Here is an 11679-nt window from a genome sequence, read left to right as displayed (position 1 = left end):
ATGAAGAATTACGAGCTGAAAAGAATTTCTTTTCAAGAAAAAAGAAAGAATTTTTTTCTTTCAAATTGAAATAAATTCAGATAATGCCCCACAATCAATCGTTGTTGCAGCTGTTGTCAATTCTGGTATGCAAATTCATGGACAACATTGAAATTAATTTACAGCTAATTTTTGCCGTTGCAAACACTTTTATTCAAAATAAATAAATAAATATTTACACTTATTAACGCTAAGAGTGCTTTAGCTGTAGAATAAAACGGAAATAATAAAATAATAATAATAATTAAAAGTTGCCCGCCTGTGGAAGAAACAGTGCAGCTTGCAAAATGCACAAAGCGATATACAGATCCCACCCATACGTACATACAAACAACACACACACACACAGATTGCTTGGTCAAATCGAACTTGTTACCTTGTTGTCAAAGCGATTAAAGCAACTAACCGTTGAACGTGGTAAAGAAAAAACGAAGCAAGATCAATTCATGTCGAACAACAAAGAAGAAATTCAACCTCCTGCTACTAATAAACTTCGACATGCAATTAATTTATTCAATGAATTTTGTATAAACTTGCTTTCTCTTCCCCTTCCCCCTTTTAAATATTAAACAACAATATGTGAATATAATAAATAACTGAATAAATAAATAAGAAAGTATGAGAGATCCGTGTGAAAGGTATCAGTTCCATTTCGCTGGACATTCAATCAGAATGATTGAAAAGCCATTAAAGTCATTAAAAATAAAAAAGAAAAAAACAGAAAAATAAAACAGGAAAATGGATGAAAAGCAAACGAGAAATTAATCATCTTAATTGAATGGTGAAAATTAGCGCAGAATGTGAATAAACAAGTGACCGAATGAAGAAGAATGAGCAGATTGGCTTGAAACAGTCCTAACGTCGATCGATCCAAGCTGATCACTTTCAAAAAGATCGATTTCAGAAGAATAGCACAACACGCTGTTTGTCCACTAATCGTGTGTTCTGCTTATCCTACAGTACTATATTCACAACCAAATCAAAATCAGCATGCCGATATATAAAGACATATATATATACATAACATTTTTCAATTTAATAAAACAAATTCCATGCAAATGCATGAATAAAAAATAATTTTCGTTACAAAATCAATGAACACATTCATAAAATATGCATTTCAAGTGAACTGAATGACAGAACAACCGCATGATCTCTTACCAAGCGCAAACCGATTGCCAAATAAATATGCGAGAGAAAATTTTTCGCAATGCCCAACATTCCGCTACAATGAGCAGCAATAAAAACGAATATATATATAGCATAGTGGAAAAAACTTGGATGAAAAGAAACAAAAATATAATAACCTTGGAGCAAGCTGTAACCTAGGAACAACAGAAAATGTGGCAACAGGCATAACAACAACCAAACAATAAATTTACACAATGCAATTTAAAAAAAAAGAAGAGAATAACTAACACTGCTCAAGATGTTAATGTTGTAGCATTTTAGCAAATTTTCATGTTCCCAGTTTGTCAAACTATTTGAAAGAAAAATATAATCTCTTTAAAAGCAACTTTTTAAAACCACTGTTTATAAAATATAACATACACACACACACACATTATACATATATATATATACAAGCACGTCTTGCTGATTCAGCCTAAAATGTAACTGACGATGAAGAAGTAAATAAATAAAAATCATAATTTTAACAAATTGTTGTTGAAATTGGAAAACAACAACAAATTTACATAAAATCTAAAGTCGAATGTTGAAAATAGAGATGCAATAATTAATAATGCAGTGAAATCAATAATATTTTAAACACTTGATAATGTATTATTGTTGGTTGAAGAAATTGTTCAACTAACAAATCGAATAACATGTTCCACAAATGGGGAGATAGATTATTGCTTTTGAACCAATAATATGGGAAAAATTACACGTCAATTATTACAATGGTGGAACTTAAGAAAGAAGAAAAAAGGTGAAGCGATGCAAAAGTAAAAGTAAATTTTTACTAATCACGTGTTTTACCAATATATCTATGATGTAAAATTGACCAGTGAAAAATGAGCTCGAAAGTCGTTGCCGTACGGTGTATTGGCTCATTTCCAATATTCAATAAAAGCACCAATATATATATATATATATATATATATATATATATATATATATATATATATGAAAAATAAAATCATACAAACAAACAACGACGTTAATACGAATAATAAGCAGTGATATTCTACAAAGATGAGAGACAAAAATTGATCGGGCATGACAAATTAAATAAATAACGATAAAAGGTACAACATTAGCTCTGATGTACTGATTTACTTTGAAAAAGATAGGATAGAGAAATTCAATTTTAAAAATATAATTTAATATTTGAAAAAATAACTATTCATCTTTGAATATTTTGACCATTGCACTGTGCAATTTCAGTATTTCAAAATGGATAATAAAAACACCAACTGAAGCATAAAAGTGAAAATTACGTTCCAGTGCATTTATTTCTGTACAGCGTTGGTATTCGAAAGAAATAAAATACACAAGGTGTTCAATTCGACAAATTTAATAAATCTGCAACATCTACCAGTGGTTAATATTTTATCAGAGATGAATTTAAAATGAAATAATCTAGTTCATTTTAATAAAGCATCTGAAAGTTTTAATTAAAATTAATAAAAAGCAATTTTCCCATTTTTCACGTTATGCGTGAAATCGATGAATATAATTTTGAAAAAGAGAGCCAGAAAATTCTGTTCATTTGTAAAAGTGTCAGCAAATTTAAGAAACTGCTTGTCGAATTATTTGAAATGAATTTATCAAAATGCAAAATGTTCATTCACTGCTCAACTCAGTCAAAGGAATTCAGTCGGAGATAGAGGTTCAAAAAGATGAAGAGAGGATGCAAATCACGAAGCCATCTTCCAACGGATCACTTGTTGTTGTCATTACCCATTTGTGTAAAAATTACCAAATTTTCAATAAAAACGCTCAACATCCAAAAGCGAAACCTTTCCCTGACCACAAATAAATAACAACTGCTAAACAAAGCAATTTATTTGTCATAAATAAATGTCAAAAGAGAAGATTTTTTAATTGAAATCTACTTCACGCAAATAACAACCAACAAAACTACAGCATATTGATTTCGCAACGTATTTTGATGAAAAAACGTGCATTTTGAACATCAAAATACTAATTTTTCGAAATCTGATCTCTTGTGCAAATTGGAGAAACAATCTGTCATCTCATTCGTCATAGTAGTTGACAAAATAAAAATTTCAAAATTACAATATTCAATTTTTGATTTTTACAAAATTCTCCAAAAGGTGGAGAAAAAATATTTTCTAAACTCATCAAAGAAAAAAATAAATCTTTATCCAACAAGCTGCCAATAAACTGGCGCTGAAAATTGAATGCAATGTTGTTTCTTTCTATTCGCAGGTAGTATGGGGAGAGGGGTTAGAGGAGGGGATTTGCCATTTGTTGAATAAGAATTTCGTTGAACAAGCAAACAACAAATAAATAAATAAATAAGAAATCAGAATGAAATTTCACTTTGAACAGAGAAACAAAATAAGATGAAAAGGAGAAAAAAGCAACGTTGAACACTGTCCAACAATGAATGAGCTTTTTGCTAAGCAAAGCCAACGAAAGTCAATCATTTACTACAATGCCGTTAGATTGCTGCTGCTCAATGCTCTAATGATAGTTGTGGATTAACAATGCGGAAAATTGAAATTTCAACCGAATATTAAAATTCAAATAATATTAACACTTCAGTGTTTTTCTTATTGTGGTAAATGAGAAGTATTGATCTGCGTTGAAATATTATGTGAAATTAGTTGGAAAATAAATGGACAGTTGAAAAAAATATGAAAATTGTTTAAAATGTTTAAAGCATTATTTAATGAAAAGAGAGAAAAAAATCCCACATGCATACAGAAGTTTGAATTGAATAATGAAAAAAAAAAGAAATTATTTTCATCACATGATAGCTACCTGATGTTATTTATTCGATAAGAACATTGTTCAAAGCAAACGGATTAGATGAAAAACATTGAAATGAGAAATCGTTTCCATTAACAAGATTGCAAATTAGAAACGGAGAAAAAGAACGAATGGACGAACAGCTAGTTGCCTGCATTTGTGAATAAATGAAAATTAAGCTATTTCATAAATCATCCATTGAACAGCTTATTCTTTCAACACATCACAATATAGTTGAACAGAAATATACAAATTGATATAGTTCATAGAAGAAGAATATTCAGCGTGCCGATGAGAGCATTTGCACGTAATTCAACTGCTATGCCATTATTCAAAGATTTTCAGCGAGATAAACTTTGCTTAATTTTATTCTAAGTGACCAACAAAATATTGATTGCCGTCGGTGGAAAGATTTCATCCTTACTTCTCTCCCAACTTATATATATATATATATATATATATATATATACGTGTGTGTGCCATGTGCATACACTATGCATGCGTGCGGGTAGGAAATTAAAAATAAATAAGAAAAGAAGTACATTATTTTAAAAAACCATTGCTTCATACGATAGTATTAAAATGCGAAATGAGGAAATTCAACCTGATCGATAAGAAACATTTTTCATTATATTATTACTTCTGTTGTTGTTGTTGGTGGTGGTGTTAAAATTCATATGCAATTATCGCGTATAAATGAATTTATAATAATAATAATAAATATTGCAACAATGCAAATGTTTTAAAATGGGATTGCAATTCCATTTTACGAATAGAAAAAATAATACACCTTCTTCAACTGACCAATTTGACTAACTATTTTATATCGATCCGAGTGAAAATATAAATGCTGCCTTGGCCGATTGTTGCTTGTGCTGTTGATGCATTAAAAAGCATTGCATAAATTCCAAACGTAACATAAATGAGCAAATAGCTCACGTTTATCTATCAACCTATCAATCAAGCTTGAACGTCGCAAAACGACAGATCAGGGCAGCTTATTTCTTCTGAACAATTAAGCCAATTTTGCGGATGCATCAACCAAAGCAAAGCTACTCACCAATTCAATGAAACAACACCTTCTTCTAATAAATTAAAAATCAGAACAGAAATATTTAAATTTACGCATAGACATAATGATTTTTATTTATATTCAATTCAAAGAATTTACATAATCACGAACTTTTCCATTTCGAATAGAAGAAAAATAAGAAAAGAAAGATAAATCTAAAAAAAAATTGAATAAATAAATGTTTGTTTATTTTTCGCTTAACATACGTGTTGCTATTTGAACTTTTTTGTTCAATAACATGCTTACAAGTTTCTGCAGAGATGCAGAGAAATCGATAAATTTCTCAGATTGCCCTACGCAGCCGCTGATCTGAAAATGACACTCCACCAAATCTTTTATATTACTGGTAAAAGCGTATACAATAACAATACACTTCAATTTAATCAATTACCACATGAACGCATGTTAATAGATGTGGTGAGAATATGCAAAACGATAGTATAATACTTTCTTGCAGTACATTATTGAACAATTGAACTACAATCAACATTGTAAGTAGGAAAACAACAACAACAACAAATCTCAACAATTACATGGATTATATATTATCAATGGAAGATGACAAAAAATATTGCAAATTAAAAAAACACTACGTTTCCCATTACAAGTGAACAAAAAATAAAAATCATAAATAATATTTCAAATTTGTAACATGCTAATAAGAACAATGTGACGAGACATATCCAATTGAACAGTCAAAGTGAGTGAAAAATTGAATGAGAAACAACACCAGTAGCCAATGGAAAATCGCATTACTAATCAAGCTCTATATGCATCACTTGTCCATCCTCAAGTCCTGCTAGCTTGCAAAGGAGCAACAATAACACCAACGAATAGAGAACTATTCATTCATTCACAGCTTATGTGCAATATGTCGATAAAGTGCCAATACCGTGTAAATGGAACCATGAAACCACTACCGTCCGAATGGTGAAGCTGAAAATTGAACTTCAAAGTTCAATTCCCACGGCATCGGATCTTTTTTTTTCGAAATGCATTTTTCGATTATAGAAAAGTAATTTACAAAAGTGCTACAAAATGTTAATTTGTCCATTTCTTTCCGGGTTGTTTACACATTAAATTAAGCATCAATTGAAAATGAATAAATCCAGTGCATTTTCTAAACTCGATTAAACGATCAGAAAAAAACCAACGAAGAAAAATCATTACAAAAACCATTAACAAAACATAACATATCTGTCAAATTACAATCTCCAGTTTGCTAATTAAACAACGCGGAAAAATAAAAAATTATAAAAACTAAGGTGGAATGAAGGCATAAAATTGATTGCTCCTTAATTTGCCATGCAAATATGCACCCGTGGGATGTTCGAAAACGTGCCTTGAGAGAAGCGTCCGATGACGCAAACTTGCCAACGTTGTCCATACAAATCAACATTGTAGCAATAATCACATTTCCCAAAAATATCCGCACCGCCAATTCAATAATAAATTTAATAAATACATTTCCATGAATTTCGTTACATTCATTTCTGTTGACAATAATTTCCAACCACCCCACCTGATTGAAAAAATAAATTTCAATAAAATAAACATTAAACATGCAGATAATATTTTCTTTTTATTATTGAAAATAAACATATAATTTCAATATACTGCAACGCAGTATATCGCCATGAAAAAATACTGAAGCTGATGATCCTTGAAAGTTTGACTATGGAAATAATTTTTTTAAAATTAATTCTCAATTCATTGAATATTGCTTACAAGTATTACAACATTATCAATGTTCATTATAAATAATTCCAAATGCACTACTTTGTTGTTCGCAAACATTTAGATGAGCCCATTAAATTTCCTAAATTCCCACAGCATAAAATGTGTGTAAATCACTTTTACAATAATCGAGAAATTTAAGATTAAAAACATATATAAACTATGTATGTATACTGCTCAAATCTGTACCACTAAACTGCTAATACGACTTGTCTGCATGCAGATGAATGTGAATATGAAAACAAAATACACTCATTGAAAGTCTTCTTAGCAGATGCTTAAAAGTCAATATTTGAAGTCAATGCAGCAATCAATGAATGATACGACAAAACTGAATGAACCAAAACCAAAACAATGAAAAAATACAAAATAACAAGTCAAATATAAAAATACTAGATCAAAAATTATAAACCACTACATCGAGTTTATCATGTTAAAAGGCAAAGAAAAAAAACATTCCAGATTCAGATAATTTTCTATCGAATGACAATAATATAAATTTTTTACATGAATAAATTTTTAAAAAAGCAGAACAATATTTCTCAGTTGACGAATAATTATTTTAACCAATACGTGAAAATGATCCTGTTGACATTTACGAAGCTGCAGTTAAACTTCATTATAAATAATAAATTGAAAACAAATACAATCCCAAGGTGAAAGCTTAAATAATTCTGTTAAATTATGGAAAATGCAAATGGAAAAATAAATGACATAATGAGAGGGGAAAATATATTACTTTTCAATATCCTTGGATATCTACATTCTTTTCTCTGATTAATCAATCAATCAACTTATAACAATGTTTCATGGCATTGCAGTTCACAGCGCAATTATTGTACTGAAAATAGATGTGGATGAAAGAGAAATTTGAAGAAACACCTGCTTTTCCGTTAGATCAGTTTATTCAATTTCAAGAAAAAATTTCATTGAAATATCTGATTTGTGATTAATTTGTTCGTACAATTTAAATGAAAAAAATCAACGATCAAAACAACATAAATGCATTGTTACCAATTTTATTCAATTCAGAAAAGAACGTATTTACACTACACTAAATTAAAATCAGAGTAAAATTTCAAAAGACAAAAAGAGAACAGGAAAAATTTTTAATTATTTCTCATTTTCCATCATGAAAATGTAAAACTGAACTGAAAGTTGCCAAAGAAAAAATATCTATCAGTATAAACCTATAGACATATAAAAATGGTCAAGCAATTGAAAAAATAATTGTTATTTAAAAACTAAAAACGAAAAAAAGAAAAATTTAACATTGCATCATAATCATATTGACAATCTTTGGCTGCATGCAATAAGCAAACGTCAAAGCCGGAGTTTGAAATGAAAAACTTTAACAAAAATCACTTGTTCAACTCATAAACATGCAATAAAATGTAAATAATACATTATTTATTTCATTCAAAAGAAGACTACAGTCTATTATTACTATAATCGTTTCCAAAAAAAACATACAAAAATAATTCTTGAAAATCAGAATAATTTTCAAAGCTCTGAAACTTAAATGCAGGAAGATCAAATACTAGAATATATAAACATTACAAAATGATACATAAGTGATTCTATTTATAACTCCGAAAATATGATGAAATATAGTTTTTTAAAAAATAATATAATATAAAATTACTTCAAACAATTGGCTAAATTGATCGTTTCACTTAAAATGGAAAACAATTTTCTTCAATTTAATTTAACACTCAAATGAATGATCATTTTGCATTAAACAATAATGTACATGCGGGAAAATTCAATAATGCAACGTAACCACGGTTATGTTACTAATTTAACATGTCAGTGATTGAAAGTGAACAAAATTAATTTCTCCCAGTTTGTGGATTACTAATACAAAACTGAAAGTCTAATAAAATATCAGTCCGCCTTCGAGGTCAACTGCAAAACAACAATATGCATTTTTATGCAAAATTATCTGAATCACTGCTTTGCAAAGGAAAAACTTAAAACACCAGCACTTCACTTGCATTTATTACTGTAAATTAGGTCAACCTGGGGCAAATATGCAAATCGCTGCGCTCATCCCATTATTATCAATAACAGTGATTCACTTCCTCATTTGTATAGATAGAAAAATTCACTTACCCAATAGTAAATATTGTGCGGCGATTTCCACTTTCAGCAGATTCAGGGGATTTCCTCATCATGCGTTCCGTATTCACAAAAAATTTGCTTTCACAAACTGAATCAGCTCTGCATATCGTTGCACAATAGCTGACAAACCACTGATTACAAAGTAATGTTAAAAATTTTAAAGAAGATTCTTTGTTTACCTTTAACAGTGCGAAATGATTCAAAAAGAATTTGTTTTCCACTCAAATTTCAATGGCGTATGCAATACCAAATTCGGTGACAACGCGTAAATTTGGGATATATTGAACCACCATGACCAGATAAAGAATACAGAAGGATTTGTTGAAAATTAGGTCTTCACAATTAACATAAATGAAATATAATAAGTTGTTTTAAAAAATAAATAAAGCTTCTTTTATTTGAAAAAAACTTAAATCCATTATAAATTAAAATCAATTTATTTTTATCTTACAGTTTAATGAAATATTTGTAAACAAATACATGATAATCGGCAAACTTTATTTGCAAATGATAATCAAGAATAGTGGATATCTAGCAAGAAATTCATTATCCACTATTTTAAAGTAAACAATCAGTTCCATTTTGCTAAACATTTTTCACAATTTACTCTCAACAATATTAATAAGACAAAATTTATTTAACGGATCAGTAAAAGTTATAGGCTGTGTAAAAAAACAACATGCTAATAGATTTTCATTTTTTGCGGTAACAAAATACGTTTCCATATTATTAAGATACTGTAACAAAGTTTAAGTTCCAAAACCTATCCATTCGGAAACAGAAAGTCATTATTTTGCTCGAATTGGATATGCAACATCTTGCCAAACGGTTCGAACATTGAAAGGCAATTTTCACACAAAAAAGTTTATTAAACTGAAACTTTTCGTTGTTGTTGCTACATATTCGCATAAATTCTCGCGACACGTACTTTAAATAAGCTTCGCAGTTCTACTAAACCGTTGAAAGTATGCATCAGTATCAACTTTGTTCAGCATATTTCGCATGATTAAAAGCATTTTTTACGGTAATTATCATACCTGATTTTCAATCATCATTTTTTAATTACAGTGTTTCGGTGGCATTTCAATCAGGAGTAATTTAATTTAACGGAGAATTGTTTTTACAAATTCATTCATCATATTCAATTAATGTGTGAACAATCAAAATATAATTCTTCCGTAACTTTCATAAAATGATCAATGAATTTAATGTTAATTCGTAACTTTGCTTATCAACGAGATGAGTTGCAAATAAAAACATCTTCATTTCAATATTAATTTTGCAGCTATTATTTTATAATTTTAAATAAATTTAAACTTTTTTCATACATTTCGATGTTCAAAAATGAAAAATAATCTTTTTAAATACCAACATATCTCAGCTTTGTACATCTACCTGTATGACAGGTAATTTCTAGCTTTCTTTCATCTAAAATTGATGAATATTAAAAAACAGATTTATATGTTATCAATTAAATAGAAAAAATAAAATAACACTATACAACAGATAGGTAATGAATTTGAAATAAAAGCAACCTGAGGTAAATGAAACTACTCATAAAATGTACCAAAATATCAAAACTTATTGTTTACAATGCTCTCGAAGAAGCAGAATATAGATTATTAAATGAATGATATATGAATTAAATTCAATGAGAAAATATGAATTCATTTTTCCACATGCTAATAAACGTTCATTTTGTTATCACTGCTTTTAATGATTTGCCTGCCTGTCAGAATGTCAGAATGTTCAATCCCCTGTTTTTCTTCTGCAACTCTTACATTTCACAAACGAGTTAACTTTGTTAGATTTCATAAAATATGAAAACTGTCCAAGCGACCGGCAACTTCTTTCGAATCAAAGTTGTGGTTGAGTCAATTAGCAACGGAAATAACGTTATAGATATATAATTAATGAATTCGTGAGCTGTGAATCATCAATCACAATTGCCAAGCATTTGCGCGTATTGCCGATTAAATAATCAGGCTTTTGGTCATATAGTACAGTGCAAAACAAATCTCCTAAAGCAATTATCGTCGTCATAGCAGAAAGCAGCTAAAATTCAAAGATCCAGGCTGATTGCAGAACAGATGAATTGAATCACACAAAGTGTTGCTTTATGATATGACAACAAAGACGTGACACTTTGATCAATATGCGTTGCAGTGAAAATGGAAAAAAGGTGGAGCAGCGGCAGAAGCTGCATTGCAAGTTGCGCATAAAAGCACCAACAAAGTGAGAATTGGACCTGAATAATACGCTCACCAATATACATAGAACAAATCACAGATAAGACAAACATTTTCACTGGCAATGAAAAACTATCTTCAACAAATGCATGTTTGTTGTAGAAATAAATTTGGAGATGAAAACTGTGCATTTGAAATTTTGCTAAACATACTAAAGTTACTCAAGAAAAAAGATTTTCAATAAAAAACTTTAAAAAATTAATACACAAAATGAGTTTAAGTGAAATTTCAACGGCGGATTCAAAATTCCTATCGCAATTTCTTACAGTATGGCGCTTGCAATCGCCTCATCGCAATTTTTAACTCTGTTACAGTATAAAATAATACATGCAAATTAAAAAATGAAAAAAACAATTTTTTATATGTAAAATTAAAAATATATAGTGTAAAATAAATAAATTATAATATTTTTTAGTCAAAACTAAAATTAACTGAAACTGAATTAATAATGTAATGATTGAGAAAATCACGGCCAGAGAAAAAGATATTTGACCAGCAGTGTTGTTTTGAGTA

The 11679-nt window shown here is 29.2% G+C and overlaps 1 protein-coding gene across 1 annotated transcript; it reads right to left on the bottom strand.

The window, feature by feature from the left end:
• Positions 1–5048: 5048 nt before the first annotated feature.
• Tsp_11132 (hypothetical protein) lies at positions 5049–9972 on the bottom strand. The gene is made up of 11 exons (XM_003372060.1): positions 9955–9972; positions 8909–9048; positions 7441–7456; positions 7361–7396; positions 6657–6731; positions 6318–6578; positions 5949–5992; positions 5448–5577; positions 5263–5365; positions 5156–5211; positions 5049–5069 (listed from the first exon to the last, which is right to left on the bottom strand). The coding sequence occupies exons 1-11, from the start codon at positions 9970–9972 to the stop codon at positions 5049–5051; spliced, it is 900 nt and encodes a 299-aa protein (XP_003372108.1).
• Between the last annotated feature and the right edge of the window lie 1707 nt (positions 9973–11679).

Source organism: Trichinella spiralis, assembly GCF_000181795.1.
Source record: "Trichinella spiralis strain ISS 195 chromosome Unknown Scfld9, whole genome shotgun sequence".
NCBI lineage: Eukaryota > Metazoa > Nematoda > Enoplea > Trichinellida > Trichinellidae > Trichinella > Trichinella spiralis.
This window is presented reverse-complemented; position numbering and strand designations above follow the sequence as displayed.

Bases quoted from the DNA above. Each gene is read 5' to 3' on its own strand.
- Tsp_11132 (XM_003372060.1), bottom strand. The intron at 5,366-5,447 runs GTAATTGATTAA...TGTCATTTTCAG, and splicing joins TATTAACATGCGTTCATGTG to ATCAGCGGCTGCGTAGGGCA. The intron at 5,070-5,155 runs GTAAATTCTTTG...TTAATTTATTAG, and splicing joins ATGGAAAAGTTCGTGATTAT to AAGAAGGTGTTGTTTCATTG.